This window comes from Zootoca vivipara, chromosome 12 (genome assembly GCF_963506605.1).
Source record: "Zootoca vivipara chromosome 12, rZooViv1.1, whole genome shotgun sequence".
Taxonomy (NCBI): Eukaryota; Metazoa; Chordata; class Lepidosauria; order Squamata; family Lacertidae; genus Zootoca; species Zootoca vivipara.
The window spans coordinates 13461099-13480896 of NC_083287.1; the positions used below are offsets into that span (position 1 = coordinate 13461099).

At 43.7% G+C, this 19798-nt stretch overlaps 1 protein-coding gene across 2 annotated transcripts in view; it reads right to left on the minus strand.

The window, feature by feature from the left end:
* The window catches only part of LOC118091929 (collagen alpha-6(VI) chain), a 61079-nt gene that overhangs the window by 31081 nt on the left and 10200 nt on the right, over positions 1-19798 (minus strand). Inside the window, exons 3-9 of one of the 2 annotated variants that reach the window (XM_035129536.2) lie at positions 16355-16451; positions 13467-14096; positions 11345-11950; positions 9245-9808; positions 7739-8296; positions 4749-5324; positions 1078-1641 (exon numbers count right to left, since the gene is read on the minus strand). In XM_035129536.2, the coding sequence (XP_034985427.2) occupies positions 1078-1641; positions 4749-5324; positions 7739-8296; positions 9245-9808; positions 11345-11950; positions 13467-14096; positions 16355-16415 (3559 nt within the window). In that variant the 5' untranslated portion in view covers positions 16416-16451. Of the gene's footprint in view, positions 1-1077; positions 1642-4748; positions 5325-7738; positions 8297-9244; positions 9809-11344; positions 11951-13466; positions 14475-16354; positions 16452-19798 lie in introns of those variants that run through there. The other variant, XM_060280644.1, reaches the window with a different exon arrangement.

A 19798-nucleotide genomic window follows, 5' to 3' on the forward strand; every position in this document is an offset into this window, starting at 1 on the left:
GCTCGGACCGCATGGCTCTCACAAGCCACTCTTGAGTTCCTATACCAATAATTTAGCCACTTTGTAACTAAGACAGGACAGGTTTTACTGCCTGTGCAAGTTTGTGAAGCGCATGAATTTGGCTTTGGAGAGTTTGTAAGTAAACCATTTTTTAAAAAACTTACTTTTCCTATGTTGGGAGAAGAGGGAAACTTTGGAGAGAAACTTTTTAAGGGGACATTTTGCAACTCACTTTAAAGGGCAGACATATTTTAAAGGTCTAACAGCCCATATTTAAATCTTTCCTCTCACCAAAGCCAACACAGGGAAGGTGTTGGGTTGCTTGTTTTTAAATGGAACATTCACATATGAAACCCACACCAGCATTTTGGAGCAGTAAAGTTCAAGGAAAGGTGCCTGATATCTTACTCTGGTGCATGCACAGTAGATGTCCTCTTAGAATTTTCAGAATGCTAGAAGTGGAAGTGACTCAAAAGCTCACACTTCAAATATTTTGAATATTCCTTATATAAAATTATTATTTGAATAATAGAATTCAACACATATCTGACGTAAGGCTCCACCTCTAATATCAAATATTGTTAGAATGCTAATGTCAATTAAATTTCACATTAGTGTTCTTACTAAGCAGAAGAACATTAGAGAGGGGGGAAGAAGTGGATCAAGGTCCTTCTTAGCAGGCAAAGCTAGTACATTATTTTGTGGATTATCACCAAGGGGTTTCAAGTGCCAAGAATGAAGTCATGAAGGGCCCTCAAGTGTGACAGTAAATAAGGACAAAACGAAAACAAAATGTAGTTTTCTAAGGAGAAGGGAACAAACTCTTGGGGGAATTAATTTACACATGCACAATTCCTTTTTATATTTGCATTAGCCACATGCAATGCTATTTTTCTAGACAAAGAGGTGCCGGAACTCACTATGATCATAATGGCCATGGCGCCCACCTGAGAGGGGCTGGAACTGAGTTCCAGTGAGTTCCGGCTGAAAAAGCCCTGGCCCTTTATGAAAATATAAATCTATTTTTGCATGAATAATGAAAGAAGATCTAAAATGTTGTTTTTGAATGGAGCTTACTTGCTTCATTTTCATCTTTGCACACTTCCTTAGTTACGCGAGTTAGGATATTTGGCAGATCTCTGAAATTCGCCACAGAGTATATCCTGTCTGAGTCATCAGTGATCTCCATTAGTTTTGCCCGGTCAACCGTTCCCACTCCAATAGCGTGAATCTCGACACCATCGGCAGTCAGGGCTCTTGCACTGTCAGCAACAGGGTCATGTGAGTTTCCATCTGTGATTAGCAGCAACTTGGGCATGACGTGTCTCGGTGTTCTGCGTCTTGTGGAGTTGAATAAGGCCTTCACTCCTTTGAGAGCCCCTCCAATGTATGTTCTATCACCTACCATCATTGTAACATTAGTAATTTTTTCTTGAAGTTCTGGTTTGTTCTGATAAGCACCCAGAGCAAATTCTTCTTTATATCGGTCAGCAAATTGGGCCATACCAACTCTCACATTGTCATTATAATCTATTAAATCAAGCAGGTTTTTCAGGAAGACCTTCATCCTCTTGAAGTCTTTTTCGGGTATACTTTTGGAACCATCAATCAGGAAAACAAGATCAGCTTGGATTTCACATTCTGCAAGGGGAAAAACAAGGTAAACCAAGATTTTTGTGTTAGTATTGCCCAAAAAAAGAGAGGTGAAAATAACAGTCACATGGAATAACTTACTCCATGAAGGTTATCAACTCCAGTTCACCAAAAACCATCTATTAAAAAGAGATGTCAATGGTAAGACTTTAAAACCGTACAGCACAACTGCCTTGTCTTGGTTTCTGTAAATCCCTTAAAGGTAAAGATAAAGGTACCCCTGACCGTTAGGTCCAGTCGCGGAAGACTCTGGGGTTGCGCGCTCATCTCACTCTATAGGCCGAGGGAGCTGGTGTTTGTCCACAGACAGCTTCCGGGTCATGTGGCCAGCATGACTAAGCTATAGGGACTAAGCTAACTTCTGCTATAGGGAGTCATCTCCGGCTATTGTCATGATAGCTCCTTGACAACCATTTCCATTGTTGTGTCATAGCTCAGGTCCTGCAGCCCTATGCTACTGTGATGTAAGGTAAAGGTAAAAGGACCCCTGACCATTAGGACCAGTCACGGACAACTCTGGGGTTGCTGCGTTCATCTCGCTTTACTGGCCGAGGGAGCTGGCGTACAGCTTCCGGGTCATGCGGAAATGCCGCTTACCTTCCCGCTGGAGCGGTACCTATTTATCTACTTGCACTTTGACGTGTTTTTGAACTGCTAGGTTGGCAGGAGCTGGGACTGAGCAACGGGAGCTCACCCCATTGCGGGGATTCGAACCGCCAACCTTCCGATCGGCAAGCTCTAGGCTCAGTGGTTTAGACCACAGCGCCACCCGCGTCCCTGTGAATCCCTTAGCATTATGGGGAAAGGAAACCTAGCCCCCAATACTTGAGTTGAGAGACGTCAGGCAGTACAGCAGTGTTCAGTTTATTATTATTATTGAGATTATGATTATGATTATGAATAACATGGGATTCCCCATCTGTAACCTGCAGCATCATAGTCCAAACCTGCTCTCCCTCTCCTTGCTTCCTATTTGGGTATACAGATACAGTGGTACCTCAGTTTAAGTACAAAATTGGTTCCGGAAGTCTGTACTTAACCTGAAGCGAACTTTCCCTTTGAAAGTGATGGAAAGTGGATTAATCCGTTCCAGACGGGTCCGCGGAGTACTCAACCTGAAGCGTACTTAACCCGAAGTATGAGTGTAATTCGTTCTGGAAGTCCATACTTAACCTGAAGTGTACTTAACCTGAAGCGAACTTTCCCATTGAAAGTGGATTAATCTGTTCCAGACGGGTCCGCGGAGTACTTAAACTGAAAGTACTCAAACCAAAGCGTACTTAAACCGAGGTATGACTGTATAAGGATAATGCTTGTTCAGCCCCCCAAAAGGGTTGGGGGTTTAGAATGAATTGTGCCACCTTCTGCTGTATACTGAAAACCAAACTAAATGCTATTTCCCCCCTCCCTCCCTCATTTAAGGAACAACAACAGAATCAACCATGACAAGTTTCTAGTCCGAATAGAAAAGTGAAGGTGGAGGGGGGGGGACTCTTAAGCTTTGAAACCTCTGCTCTTTTACAGCTGAAAACTTGACACATCTCTGAGCTGCTCTTTCAACCTTTTTTTAAAGAAAAAGAAAAGAAGAAGATGATGCAGGTAACCTCTATACAATATCTCGTCTGGTGGTATTGTGGGAGCTTTCTGAGGCAAACCGGCAGACAAAAATAGATCTCTATTGCAAGATGGCACAGGAAGGCTAGTGGGGAATTATTTCCCAGTTCGGCAAAAGAGGCGTTCTATGGTTTTACTTTCCATGCGTTCAGATGAGTGTTGTGCTCAGTTGTGTTTTCATTATTCTGTGATTGGGTTGCATTTCCTGGGCTTCAAAGGAATCCGCAGATTTAGACTTCACACACACACACACACACACACACCCCATGTACAGTCCTTCTTTCAAAGTTGACTGGGAGTAAAAGGTGAGAAAAAGAATATTCAGCATGAAATCTAATGTAGGAAAGTCATGCTTCCTAAAAGTTATTTTAACAGAGTAGAACAGGACATGACTCAACGGTTGAGGTCCTGATGACAAAAGCTCAGGGCTCAAATCAAATCAAATTTTATTAAACGGTCACAGACCAAATCGACTCATACAACTAGTCAACAAAGGATAACACAGAAATAAACAGAGGACAATTTCTATACAAATTAGGCCATAACAACACTTTAAAGTTAAAGGACATAAATAAAATTAAATATTTGCATTCGCCTGCGTGTTGACATTGGAAAGCTCTTGTTTCCTGCGTCTAATAGCAGCTACGCAGAATTTGGCAACATTGATCGTAATTTCAGGGACCTTGTCTTCTACCAAGGCTCTCAGACGTTGGGATTCTGGTTCATTTTTAAGCTTTTGTGAGGCTGGGGTGATAAAGATCAGGCGAAGGTCCTTGGAAAAACTGCAGTGCAGCAATACATGCAAATTTGTTTCCACTTCCGATGAGCCACATGGGCAAACGCGTGACTCATACGGTTTACCCTCATACCTGCCTAGCAACAGGGCGGAGGGCAACACATTAAATCTTGCCAAGGTAAAGGAATGTCTGTACTTGGGTATTTGCCGTTTTGCCAGGTAATTTGCAGGTGAGAACCCTATCCCCAAATCTCTTATTGTGGCATGTTTGTCCATTTTGCCCATATGACGCTGCAGCTCCACGTCCCTAATACGTTGGAGCACTTGACTTCTGGCTCTCTCGTATCCTGCCGCTATCAAGATCTGCGGAGAAAATGCTCAGGGCTCATGAACTGCCCTGAAATTTACAGATTATTATTTAAAATTATTATTATTTATAATAATAATAATAATAATAATAATAATAATAATAATAATAATAATAGCTAAAGGAAGGACTAAAATCTAATGTAATTACAAATGGGTGTAGTGAAATTATCACAAGTCCATTATCTTATAACTGACACAACCTTTTGAAAGAAAATGGGCAACTGGGGAACTTGCCATGGAAAACTTTTCCGTTTCCCAAATGTCTCTGGAAACACCAACTTTAACCACACTACATATATGAGGATAAGCTGTTTCACACCTACTACTGAAAAGCAACAACACACAAACACAACAAAGGAGTAAGCCTGTACTTTACCTGGCTTTGAATTGTTGCATAGATTAGCTGATAAATTCGTGGATATGTTTTGCAGTCCTTCGAATGTGTCCACAAAATACTGGTTTTCTTCTGATCCAGCCATAGTCAGAAGTTCAGCAGGATTGGCCTCTTTTATCCCAATGGCCATGATAGTAATTTTATCATCCCTGAGTTTTTTAGACACTTCATCAAGTCTTTCTCTATCGTGGGATTCACCATCGGTTATGACCATGAGAATTTGGGAAACACCCCTGTGTTTGCGACTGCCACGTGCCTCGGTGAAAAGAGCTTTTGAATGTTCAAGAGCCTCCGCTGTGTATGTATCGCCCCCCAAATGTGTGTCACTCTTGATAGCATCGATGACGTCTGATTGTGTACTGTGGTCATCGAGATCAAACAGAATGTGTGGATCATCTGAATATTTGAGTGCTCCGAACTGAACAAGCTCCTTGCCCACGTCAGATTTATTCACAATGCCAATCATGAAGTTCTTCATGAGATTATAGTTTTCAGGACCAATGCTGCCAGAACTATCAATTACAAATACTATATCCAAACGCTCTAGCCTTTTGCACTCTGGAAAGCAAATGAGAGAAGATACCATCAATATTCATTAGTCATAATCAAACACCTTGTTCCTCTTAGAAATGCAAGTTCAAGTAAAGAATGCAATATTTCTCATTGTTGCAATTATGAATGAGTTCAGCGCGATGGTGCCAATGTTAAATTCTGTATTTACCCAGAGTGCATGAAGTGTGCAACATTGTGAGATAAGTTGGATGTGTGTGAAAGCAGATGGGTCGCCTGAGATGGAAAGATGCGCTTGCCAAAACCACCCAGCGAATTTTTGGCAACAAAAAGTCACAATAGGAGCGTCCCAATTTGTAGCCCAGTGTCTTAGCAACATTGCACCCCGATATCTGCAACTTTAGAAAATTGCTGTGTACATAATAATTCTATCTTAAGCCATAAAATATCTGTATTTCTTTAAGACCCATTACAGAGTAGATTCAAGACCAATACTTAAGAATCATTGATGTGGTACATCAAAGCATTAAGTCTGTTTGTAAACCTATCATTTCAGTGCAGTAAAGGATCTTGGTATGACAAGTGAATAAATGCAATGTAGTTAGAAATGTATTATAGCTGAATCGGTGAAAGCTCAAGACAGACATTTTGGGTGATTTTGGTCAGCTTCCTGTATCAAACAGCCTCAGCAGTAAAATTGAAATAAGAGTGATCTATTTTACAAAGCTATGGTCAGGATGAAAAGGGTAAATTGACGTTGTGTTTCATCCAGGACATTATAAAAGACAGCATAAGGCAAAACACCTGAAGATGGGAAAACATTGAAAGAGGCACACTCTCTAGCAAAAAAGAAAAGAAAAGAAAAGGTAAAGGACCCCTGGACGGTTAAGTCCAGTCAAAGGCAACTCTGGGGTTGCGGCGCTCATCTCACTTTCAGGCCGAGGGAGCCAGTGTTTGTCCACAGACAGCTTACCGGGTCATGTGGCCAGCATGACTAAACCGCTTCTGGCACAATGGGGCACCATGACAGAAACCAGAGTGCACGGAAACACCGTTTACCTTCCCACTGCAGTGGTACCTATTTATCTACTTGCACTGGCGTGCTTTCGAACTGCTAGGTTGGCAGAACCTGGGACAGACCAACGGGAGCTCATCGACCAATCAGAAGGTCGAACCGCTGACCTTCTGATTGGTAAGCCCAAGAGGCTCAGTGGTTTAGACCACAGCGTCACTCACGTCCCCCACCTCTCTAGCAGAACTGCCACAGAAATATGGGATGGGGGCATAATGAAATGTAATTGGACTTATATGCCCTAAAACTGAGTTTTAGATTCTCTTTCTACTGGAAGATAGCATTTGAAGGACTGCCACTTTGCTGCTGCAGAATCTCTCTCTCTCTCTCTCTCAACACACACACACACACACACACACACACACACACACACACACACACAGTGCATAAGTGCCCAAGAGCAACAGAAAGTGCTTTATATCATACAATATAAAGCGGATTGTGGTAGGGCTGATAGGAAATTTAGTTCAGGGTTTGGTTTGTGTAAGGCCACAGGTCATGCTGAGTAATGGGGGCGTGCATATGGAAATCTCAGGGTTTTAATTGGTTGGCGGGTTCCCCTTTTAAAGAGCTTGCCCACCATTTTAGATTCACTTTTGCCTTTGGCGTTTGAATCCCCTCCCACCCGCCCCTTTCTCTTGCAGGTTAGCACGACATTGCTATTGCCTTCGGGGCCGCCTGTATTCAGGGGCCAGTAGGAATTTTTCCAGTTGGCTGATTGGTTTTGCCTCTTGGTTTTCGCCTACTGCGCTAGCAAATTGTCACAACTTGTTAGGTTGGCGGTTAGGTTTTTGGTTGGTTAATCGGTTGGTAGAGGGGTGTGGCACACAGATGCCTACCCCCACCTCCGTTTGCTCCATATAGAAGTATTCCGTTAAAGGAATCTCGGGGCTTACGCTCTTGTCCTTACCATCCCGCCATTGGCGGGGATGGTGGGCCCAATTATAAGAGTAAGAGCCTTGGGGAACATTCTTGGTGAAAGAGAGGAGGGAATGACTGGGCTCAGCCACCTCCTCTCTCCCAGGTATGTTTACTTGACTTCCCTTCAGGAAGTCGGAGCAGGAACTGTCCAAGCGGACAGTGGTGAGTCCTGTCCATTGGTGACAGCTGATGTGAGTCCTGCCCCAATTGGGCAGATGAGGTGAGTCCTGTCCAGAGGGGACAGCTGATTGAGTCCTGTCCTAAATGGACAGATGGGGATAGTCCTTCTTAAGGAAGGATGAGTGAATAACCAAAAGCCTAAGCCAACACTCGGATTAAAATTGGTGTATTTAATAAAGTTGTGGCCCTAAATTATTTGCCAAAAACCAAACCATAATTCTGTTGTCAGTTGTGAGTTATTTAAGGTAATTTCTGGTAAGCCTCGACACACAAACAGTACAGTACTCACCCTCTTCAGGATTGCACACACCAAACCTGAGCTCATCCTGTACCTTATTCAAAACATCAAAGTTCTCCACGTAAAACACCCTCTCAGGTCTCCCACTGATCTCTTCGAGCTGAGTTTTATTGGCATTAAAAACGCCAACTGAGTAGATCGTGATGCCATTATCTCTCAGGGCTGTGGCTGGAGTTTTCACTTCATCTTGTGCTTCCCCATCGGTGATCAGGATAAGAACTTTGTGGACGCCACGCCGTGCCCCTTTGGCAGGCTCAAAATAATCGGAAATAAATTCCAGCGCTTTTCCAGTGAGCGTGTTGGCTCTGATAAGGGACATACTACCAATAGCATCAATGATATCCTTCTTTGTGAAGTACCTATTGAGGGGGAACCTTTCTTCGGTTGTGCCACTGAACTGCACAGCACCAACGCACATTTCTTCTGGGCCAATGTTAGATTTGTTCACAAATTCTGTCATGAAGGTCTGCATTTTTGCAAAGTCCTCAGGTCTTATGCTACCAGAGCTGTCCACTAGGAACATGACATCAACCTTCCTCTCCTCGCAGGCTGTGGAAGGAAAAGCAAGGATTGCTCAGGTTAAAAGAAATACATTTGAATTAGGCCAAATTCATTGCTTATGTGGTTTCAGCAGAAAAGAAACATGTTAAAGCAGGGCCGATCGAGGACATTTTGTTGTTTGAGGTGGAGCCTGGAAATTTCACCCCCTTCCCCAAATTGAGTTTATTTTTAAAATTTATTTTACAAATAATAATAAACTGCTTCACAGCCTGCCATCATTGAAGCAGCCTACAAGTTGCATGCCCTGTAGTGCCTAGTAGTTTCAACCAGAAAAATAGGTTCTGGAAGCAATAAATGTTCATGAAAATATTGATGCAAGGACTTGGGTTTGCTTGACAGCATTGACTCGGAAACTACAACTAATCCAGAATGGCAACATGGGAATGGGCCTTTTCTGTAATGGCTGCCTGTCCTTGCAGAATGCAGTAGCTAGACTGGTCACTGGGAGTGGCCGCCGATACCATAGAACACCAGTCTTGAAAGACCTACATTGGCTCCCAGGATGTTTTCGAGCAAAATTCAAAGTGTTGGTGCTGACCTTTAAAACCCTAAACGCCTTCAGTCCAGTATACCTGAAGGAGTGTCTCCACCTCCAGCGTTCAGCCCAGACACTGAGGTCCAGTGCTGAGGGCCTTCTGGTGGTTCCCGCACTGCGAGAAGTGAGGTTACAGGGAACCAGGCAGAGGGCCTCCTCAGTGGTGGCGCCCGCCCTGTGGAACGCCCTCCCATCAGGTGTCAAGGAAATAAACAACTATCTGACGTTTAGAAGACACCTGAAGGCAGACCTGTTTAGGGACGTTTTTAATGTTTGATGTTTGATTGTATTTTTAATACTGCATTACAGCCAGATGGGTGGGGTATAAATAAAAATATCTTATTTATTTAATTATTATTATTCTGTTTATGGAAAGAATTACCAAGGGAATTTCTCTTTACCTTTTTCATTGCATATGTCCCGAACAACAATGTTTTTTATTTTTTCCAAGGCCTCGAACTGTTGCACAAAGTAAACCCTTGACTTTGAGCCCGCAATATGAAACAACTCTTCTTCGCTGGCATCTTTCACTCCAATGGCGTAAATGTTGACATTTGCATTCCTCAGCAGCCGAGCAGCTACCTTCACGTCATCACTTGATTTTCCATCCGTCAGCACAATGAGATAGCAGGGGACGTTGCCGCGACACTGTTGTCTTGCGTCCTTAAACAATGGCCGTGTGAAATTTATAGCTGCTCCTGTGTTTGTTTCTGGTAGTGCTCTATGTCTGATATGATTCATTTCTTTTTCTAAACTGATGCGGGTGTTGTGCTGACCAAGTCTAATTGGTAAGATAGTATTTTCTGAATACTGAACAACTCCAAATCGAACATTATCAGGTCCTATGGTAAACATCTTAATAGCTTCCTTCATAAAAGTTGTCATATTAATGAACCCAGCGATATGAATGCTTGAAGAATCATCAAGGAGGAAATAAATATCAGCCCTTTCTGTCTCCACACATCCTGCAAGAATATAGAGAGATTTTATGTCACTAGAGGTCAATTCAACACAGTCTGGGTTGAGGACCTGCAGCCCTCCAGTGTTGCTGGACTCCAAGTCCCATAAGCCTCAGCCAACATAGTGAATCGACAAGGATGATGGGAGTTGTAGTTAGGCAATATTTGGAGAGCCACAAGTCCCCCATCCTCACGTTGGACCCGAAAGATAAGCATTAGACTTGCATGATAGTATTCAAAGCCATGTAGGCATGGGGCCAAATGCAAGAGATCAAATGGAAAGGTTCCAAGAACTCAGGCCAGGAAGGAGATTAATTATAATTTCTTCAAACTGTTTAAAGCTTCAAGTAGTGAGCCAAATTTCAGTTAGAATAATTTTCAAATACAGGACAAGGCCTTGTTTCGTTTATTCTTCATCAGCTGGAATATTAAAAGCTCCTACGTTAGAAATATATCTTATAGCATTGTTATACATTTTATCATCTCTACATAGAAAATTATATAGTAAAGGTAAAGGTAAAGGGACCCCTGACCATTAGGTCCAGTCGTGACCGACTCTGGGGTTGCGCGCTCATCTCGCATTATTCACCGAGGGAGCCGGTGTATAGCTTCCAGGTCATGTGGCCAGCATGACAAAGCCGCTTCTGGCAAACCAGAGCAGCACATGGAAATGCCGTTTACCTTCCCGCTGTAGCGGTTCCTATTTATCTACTTGCATTTTGATGTGCTTTCGAACTGCTAGGTTGGCAGGAGCTGGGACCAAGCAACGGGAGCTCACCCCGTCACAGGGATTCGAACCGCTGACCTTCTGATCAGCAAGCCCTAGGCTCAGTGGTTTAACCCACAGCGCCACCTGGGTCCGTTTATAACAAATAGAGACAGCTTACCTATAGTTTCATGGTCAAAGTGTACTGATTGTGTTTGCCTAACTTGCTCAATCTGTTTGCAGAATTTAAATGAAAAGTAAGATGTGGTCTACTGAGAAATTAAAGTGACAGTACTACATCTAAAGATACTGAGTTGTGCTGCGACAATTTAAAGATGCAGTATCATGGTTTAACTACAGGCTGTATGAAGACACAAAATAAATTATAAGAATACTTGAAGCTTTAAACAGTTTGAAGAAATTATAATTAATCGCCTTCCTGGCCTGAGTTCTTGGAACCTTTCCATATGAGGCCAAAGGCAGGCAGAGTTTGTGGTATCAAAAATATGGTAGGCAGAATGTTTAAAAAAATGTAGGCAGAATGTTGTTGTTTTTTAAAAGAAAAAGGAGAAAGGAGAAGACATTCATACAGGTTAGTTCAGGCACCCCCAAACTTCGGCCCTCCAGATGTTTTGGACTACAATTCCCATCTTCCCCAACCACTGGTCTTGTTAGCTAGGGATCATGGGAGTTGTAGGCCAAAACATCTGGAGGGCCAAAGTTTGAGGGGTGCCTGGGTTAGTTTTTCACAGTTCAGTGGTCTTTGAAACATCAAAACGAAGAGCTGAAAGACCAAAGCTAGGACTATGCTTACCAGATTGCGTTAATGTCTTTACCTGATTTGAGCTGAATTGTCCTTTCAGGTTGGATAATAAGTCTGTCTTCTATTAGGTTGAAGAGTTTCTTGTGAAAAGTCTCGTCCTGTTTGGGCAGGTCGGAAAATTGTCTCAGTTTGATAATATTCTGTTCTGGCGGATGTGACACAATCTTAGATAACTGAGCGGCATCCGCTCCTTCAACGCTGATGGCAAAGACGGTCACACCAGCCCTGCTAATGAGAGAAGCTGCATTTCTTATATCATCATCCGAGGGCCTGTGGGTGATAATGGTGGCGACCTGCTCTACACTCCTCCTCCTTCCGGCAAAAACATGTTTTGTGGTCATATTAATAGCAGCACCCAAATGAGATTTCCCTTCTTTAGGGGAAAAGCTCCTAATTTTCTGAAGAATGTCCGTTTTCTTCATTTCGTCTCTCAGAGAAGTTAATACTTTGGGCTCCGTGCTGTACGTGACAATGCCCATCCTTATGCACGCTTCCTTCACGTCGAGAGAGTTTACTGTGTTCTGCAAGAATTCTCTGATATGTTCAGCATTCGCTTGTGAAACAGCCTCATCCACAACAAATACAATGTCTGCGACTGAGTTCTCACGGCACGTCAGAGCTGGGAGGGGGGGAAATAGCACAGCATTAGTAATCCAGCTCCCCACCGCAGAAATTGTTTGCAAAAGTTTTTTTAAGTGTACAAAGAATGCTCTGCAGTCCTAGGCATTCACCATCTCCTGAACCATTTTGGGAATGTGTTAGCAAAGCTATTCCTGTCACTAGTGGGGAGAGACTTGCGGAACCCCCCTCCCTCCACCAGGAAGAGACTCGAGTTGCTCTCTCTTGGGAGGAAAGGGGTCAGCAAGATATTTTGATTTTATTCTGTGAACTGCCCTGAGACCTCTGGGTATAGGGCGGTATATGAATTCAATAAATAAATAAAATAAAATAAACCATCAACCACAGATTGGACAGATGTGACGATGAAACTAGATGAAAGTTAAATAAATGCATGAATACATAGCTGCCAAGTCTCCTGTTTCCCCCGGGAAATCCCCGTTTTTCCAGCTGTTCCTAGCTGAAAAAAACGGATTTTTTTGTTCCCCCTGGTTTATTCTGGCACGACGGCCATTTTGGAACTGGGCGGAGCATGCTCAGAAGCGACTTTTGATGCTGCTCTGCCCAGTTCCAAAATGGCTGCAGTACAACTTCTGGCACGACGGCCATTTTGTAACTGGGCAAAGCAGCATAAAAAGTCACTTCTGAGCATGCTCCGCCCTGTTCCAAAATGGTGGCAGCGCTACTTCTGGTCTGCTATTTCCGGCCTGGTCCTTTATTTCCCTGACAGCAACTTGGCAGGTATGATGAATATCATTTTGGGAGGAGGTTTTCATTTACCCCCACCCCCCAAACCCACAGACTTAAGCAGAGCTGCTACATTCACCTCAGCAGACAAGTTTCCATTGGTGATAATGACAGTTTTCCTCCCGAGGGAAACAGCTTGGGGGCAATTTTCATGGCAAGCATGGTGCCAGGAGAAAAAGTTTAACCCTCCTCCCCACACACTGCAGCCCCAGTGTCATTTCTACAAATACTAACAGGACACATTAGATATGTACATGAAGATAATGTACCGTCTACGAAACATTCACATCATACATTTCAAGCACTATGACACCACTTTCAACAGTCGTGGTTCCCCTGCCTCAAAGAATTCTGGGAACTGTGGTTTGTTAAGGGTGCAGAGATTCGTTAGCTGGTGCTTATTCTCCATCACGGAGCTACAATTCCTGCAGTGATTTAACAATCAATCCTTCATCCCAGCAAATGCTGGGAGTTTAAACTTTGTGAGGAGAACAGGGGTCACCCAACAACTCTCAGCACCCTTAGCAAACTACCGCTCCCAGAATTCTTTGGGGAGAAGCCATGGCCGTTTAAAGTAGTATTGTAGGGCTTCCAAAGTTTGGTGCGAATGTGGTCCAAGTTTGGGATTTTGTGCATAGCTGCCAAGTTATCCCTTTTTTAAAGGGATTTTCCCTTATGCTGAATAGGCTTCCTCGCGAGAAAAGGGAAAACTTGGCAGCTATGATTTTGTGATCCCTGTTTCTAAAATCCTGCTGCATTGTTTTCTTTACCTTCTGGAGATACAGGACCAACGGTTCCTGTTACATTTTCTGTCACATTTGGAAGTGCAGGCGTTGCTGTGACCGTGAAAATTTCCATTTGTACAGCCTTTCCAATAACTTCAGACATGTTATGAGAAAACGCTAGGAGATCCCTTGGTGTATCAAATTTATAGTGGAACGGAGGGGTAGCGATTGACTGCAGCGCTTGAGGCAACGCCTCCTGGATTCCTAACGCTATTATTTTTATCCCATCCTGCCTCAATCGGCTTGCTGCTTCTTCCACGGGATCATCTGACATCGCTGAAGCCGTGACCACCACAATCTGGTTCCTGTCTTTCCTCGGTCTTCTGAAAAAGGTCTCGTGGACCCTTCGTATGGCATTCCCGGTCCTCAAAGGTCCACCTTTGAACGAAACCTTTTTGAGTTGGTTCAGCATAGGGTTCTTGGCTTTATAGTCATCCAGGTGGAATTCAACCTTCACGTCATCGCTGTACTGCACAAGCGCAATTCGATACCTGCTTGGGCCAATTGGGAGACTGTTGATGATTCTGTTAACGAAGGATTTGACAGATGGAAAAGCCCTTCTCCCAAGGGCATCAGAGCTGTCGATCAAAAGGACAATATCTGCCGATTCAGAGGCTGAGAAAGCAGAAAATAAAAACTCAGTGCATAAGCTTATCAGGGCTTTAGACAGACAATAAACATACACTCCAACAAACTGAAGGTAAAAAAAAACAGGACACCATCTTCCAGGACCCCAGAAATAAGTGCATCTTCTCAATTTTTTTTCTTGTGAGAGGACGGCGACCATTTTGGGTGCCGTGATCTCTCATGATTCCCCCCCCCAAAAGTGTTTGGGGGGAACATAGTGCCCCCAAACATGCCTTTTGGGGCACCACACAAGATCGTGGCCCCCAAAGTGCTTTTCTTGTGGGAAATCACAGCATGAAATTGCACGAGATCACAGCGCCCAAAATGGCCACCAAAATGGCCACCATTTTTTTTCTTGTGAGAAAAAATAGGATGTCCTGGTTTTTCTGGGACAGTTGGAGGGTATGAATAAATAAAAAGAAGTGGAACCAGAATTCTCTTTTATTTGTTCATATTCTCTGATGTCAGAAATATACTAATATATTTATTGCTCTTGTGAACTTATACAGTATCCTCAATTTATTGTACTTTGTATTTACACGGAAATTGCTTTAGTCTTTCATGTAAATTGCTCTAGAGAAATGATTGAAGGGCAGTGTAAAAATATCCTGAAGAAATAAGTGCATCAAATGTTATAACATGCATCACATTTCCCTGCTAATTTACACAACACGCAAACTAAAGTGGCTAGCACCACAGGGGTATTACTCAGAAGGGTGGTGGGAATGGGTGATGGGCTGATAAGAGTGGTAAACCTGTTGATGACTGTTAATGACTGCAATTGGTCTTGCAGGAAAAAGCAAGGGCTGAGGTGCTAAAGAAAGCTTTATCATGTATAATGAGATTAAGAATCCAGTGTCCTTATTCAGACCAGGCCTCTCCATGGTTTTAAGCTTGGTAATGAGTTGCAATTCAGCAACTTCTCTTTCCAGTCTGCTTTTTCCTGCAAGACCAATTGCAGTCGTTAACAGTGATCAACAGGTTTACTACTCCTATCAGTCAATCACCCATTCCCACCACCCTTCTGAGTAATACCCCTCCCCACCCTCTGACTATACATTAGGGTCTGGTGACTTCTGTTTCAGTGTATCTGAAGAAGTGTGCATGCATACGAAAGCTCATACCTATGACAAACTTAGTTGGTCTCTAAGGTGCTACTGGAAGGATTTTTTTATTTTGTTTTGACTTCATTAAAAATAATTTAATATTAATGATAACAATGATAACGCCCTCTATACATGTGCAGTTTTCTAAAGTTTCACATGCAGCTATCCCAGATCTGGCCCAATAGTATATTTTGGCACCTGAGGCAAAAAATAAAAGCAGGGTGCAATGCCCAGGGAACAACAGACCCGACCATTTCCTCCCCAAGAGTGTGAGGAGTCCAGCATCCTCTCCTATTGTAGAGATGGAATCGAGGGAGGGCTACCAAGGAGACAACTGATCCGGCCATTGCTGTCACGGTGGCAGCAGCAGCAGCAGACGATGCATTCCTGGCAGGCCAGATCTGCTGCTGCCCCTGTGAACCCTGCCGCCTGAGGCACCTCACCTTGCCATATGGGTGAGCTTGCCCTGAACTCCCCGCTCCACCCCGCCACAAACCTACGACCAAATGTCTGTTTGAAAGGAGCTTATGATCTAAATTGCCACCAGACTGTAAAAACCACTGAAAATTTAATAAAAATTACACACACACACACACACACACACTGTATATAATTTTCTAAATTACATTTCAAAATATTCATTTAGACAACCTTAAATCAATTACTTCCCTTCTTCTCTTTCCGTGGTTCATTTTGCATACAGTGGTACCTCTACGTACGAATTTAATGCGTTCTGAACGCACATTTGTAAATCGAAAAAAATTGTTAGTTGAATCCCATAGGAATGCATTGGGAGAAGCAACCCTATCTAAAAATTCGTAAGTAGAAAAAAATCCTATCTAAACCGCATCCAAGATGGCGGACGGAGCTCCATTTGTAAGTAGAAACATTCGTAAGTAGAGTTATTCATAAGTAGAGGTACCACTGTACTGCTTATCCCTGCATATTTTGCATGAACTAAACCATTCAGTAATCCATTGTTGCATCCATCAAAACTTATTTACACTGTTGAATTTATCTTAATGCTGCCAGCGTCTTTAAATAAAGACAATTGAAAATTGTGAAAATTGTGTTTATTTAGAACCACTGATCTTAACACGAAATATGACATGCTACATTTTTAAAAGGATACTGAATTACCAGGTCTCTGTGCTGTAGAAGTCTGTGCTCCAAGAGTAACCAGAAGCAAAATTAGAAACATCTTCAATCTGTGCACAAATGAGCCAGGGAAAAAAATCTGGAGGTGGGGAAGACATCATAATCACATTCATTTCATTTCATTTCATTTCATTGATACCAATTTTTCCTCCAAGGAGTTCTAGGTAGTGTTCATGGTTCTCCTCCTCATTGCATCCTCACAACAATCCTGCAAAGGTGGTTTGGCTGAGAGGCTGTGACCTAGGTCACCCAGTGTCAGGGACTGGCTAGATGACGAGGAGTAGGGGACAGTGCCTGACAAAGAGGCTTTCAGGGAGAGTGCAGAAGAAGATAGTATGAATCCAGGTTTGTGGTGATGGGAAACAGGACACGGAGAAGATGAAGATGAAGAAGTGTCAGGCTTGAGCAATTCTCTCCCTCCCCCAGTGGCACCAAGAAACAAGAAAGTTCTTACGTACGATTTTATTCAGTCAACATGGTGAAAGACAATATATCCAGTCATTCCTCAATGATGGCGTTGCTCACACTGAGCTCCTTCCCCTTCCCTTCTAGTAACAACACCTGTCTCTACGGCGTTCGCCAATGGACAATTGCCTCTGTGCCCTTTGTTCTCACACCCTTAATGAACGCCGCGTTTGGGAGAAGGGGGGGGTCAGTTATGCTATTCAGTGACGTGTCAGCTAGTTGCTCTGTCTCCCCTCCTCCTCCTCCTAACATAGCATAACTCGGCTGTTCGCCTGTCTCTGAGCTGTTATCTTTCTCAAAGCCCTGCTGTAATTTGAGACTGCCTTCCTCCTCCCTGGAAGCTACAGGAGAAGGGTGTGTGTGATCTCCACCCTTCCTTCCCCTCTTCAGTCCAGTCCCTGACCAGAAGAAGAGGAAGAGGAAGAGGAAGAGGAAGAGGAAGAGGAAGAGGGAAGAGGAAGAGGAAGAGGAAGAGGAAGAAGAAGAAGAAGAAGAAGAAGAAGAAGAAGAAGAAGAAGAAGAAGAAGAAAAGAGCTGGGAAACATTGGAGGCTGAGGAACAGGAGAAAGCCAGCAGGTGCAGCAGCCCTGAACAGAGGCAGGAGCCAGATGTGATAGAGACAGTACCAGAGCCAGACAGTAGCATGTCCCTTAAGAGCCTGCAAGATCCCCTTCCTTCCCCTAAAACCAGGTGTTTCATTCATGCCACAGAGCAGAAAACCAGACAGAGGCAAGAAGGGTCCCTTGGCAGCCACCTTAGGCAGCAGGAGGGGTCTGACACATACAAAATGAATGTCTCCCAGGACATTCTATACAATATCTCAAAGCAGCTGTTTTATTACAGAAAAATTTCAGAAACAGACTGGAAAGAGAAGTTGCTGAATTGCAACTCATTAGCAAGCTTAAAACCTTGGAGCCACCTGGAATGAACAAAGACATAGGGTTCTTATCTCATTATACATGACCAAGCTTTCCTTAGCACCTCAGCCCTTGCTTTCCCCCCGCAACACCAATTGCAGTCACAAACAGTCGTTAACAGTCATCAACAGGTTTACCACTCCTATCAGCCCATCACCCATTCCCATCACCCCCCCTCTGAATATATATAAGGGTCTGGTTGATTCTGTTTCAGTGTATCTGATGAAGCGTGCATGCACACGAAAGCTCATACCAAAATAAAAACTTAGTTGGTCTTTAAGGTGCTACTGAAGGAATTTTTTAATTTTGTACATACAAAATGAGTTGGTGTTGGAAGGAGTGGGCACCCTGCGCAACAGCTCAAGCCTTGTGGGAGTAGACTTTATGGGTCTCTGTGTGTTTCTGTTTGATACTAATAAATGAACCGATTAAGAAACTCACTGTGTGCCCGGTTTCTCTCAGCTGTTCGCCTGTCAGCTACCTCGTAACAACCAGGGAGTTTTGTTGTGGCAGAGTGGGGATTCGAATCTTGATCTCCCAGGTCAAAGTCCAACGCTATAACCATTACACCACGCGCTGGCTCAATGGTACCACTTTTATGCATTAAAGTACAATTTGTTCTCCTGCCTTAGAAAACCAGTTGACTCTAACTCACTGCCCTGGGTAGCACCTGGCTGTCAACTCAAACACTTTCAACGCAAAGGAGGACACGTACCTGGGTCTCCCTCTGAAAAGAGGATGGGGTGCTTTTAGCATCCCACTCCCTATTCAACGGGATGAGGTCGCTTCAGCCACATAAAAAAAAAATCTTATGAGAACTCAGGAAGTAAAAATATACACATCCAAGCATGCAAGCCAGTTCCCATTAAAGTGACTCAGGCGTCGTAACTGAGATCCAAAGAGCCACTTTAGGCAGTCTAAGGGGCGTGAGCTTGACCAGTGGGATTTTTTAAAAATGTCTCTTTCGAACATTAGTCCTCCATGCATATCAGAAGCTGTTTCTGAAGCTCCCCTCTGATTCGAAAGCAATCTGCCATATGGCAATGGCTGAGAAACATGAGCAGAACTCATTGTGCAGTTCCTTGGATCCAGAGAAATATCTGGCCTTTCTGAACATCTCTGTTTCCCCCTCTGACTTTATGAACTAAATCAGGCAGACAAAAAGAAACAATAAAAAGCCCAGCGGAGTCCAATCATGAAGTTGGAAGGGACCCTGAGGGTCATCCGATCCAACCCTCTGCAATTCAGGAGTCCGATTACATACGACCCGCAATTTCTTCATTGCATTTGTGAAAGGAAAGGCAGACTGAACCTATTTTTTTTCAACTGACTGATGAGAAGGATAAAAGTTGATGGCAATCAGAGAAAACTTCCTTCTCAAGCTTTAGCACAGGGGTCAGCAACCTTTTTCAGCCATGAGCCAGTCCATCGTCGCTCAGACCATGTGGTGGGCCAGACTATATTTTTTTGGGGGGAAATGAACGAATTCCTATGCCCCACAAATAACCCGGGGATTCATTTTAAATAAAAGCACACATTCTACTCATGTCAAAACACGCTGATTCCCAAACTGTCTGTGGGCCAGATTGAGAAGGCAATTGGGCCGCATCCCGCCCACGGGCCTTAGGTTGCCTACCCCTGCTTTAGCATCTGTGGCCAGCTGGGTCCAAGAGTGTAAATATGTGTCAGAGAGAGACTAGTGGCAAAACCTCTCTAGAATGCAGACCCCTGCAACCGTCCTGATTTTACTGGATTCACAGAAGCATTCCCGACTTCCGTTTGAATCTGGTAATGTTCCCCCTTCCAGAACAGCCACCGAGCTCTGGGAGGAGGAAGGGGAGCTGGTCAAGCCTCTCCAGGGCCGCTGCTGCCGGCCTCCTCCCTTTTGCAGCTTGTAGCGGCGGCTGGAGAACAGGCAGAAGAGGAGAGAGGAGAGGTTGCCACCGCCAAAGCCCAGTCCCCAAAGACATGCCGGAACCAGCAACTCTGCCCCCCCCTCTCTCAATAAATTTTGATGATGTGCAATGTCCAGACTTTTTATATT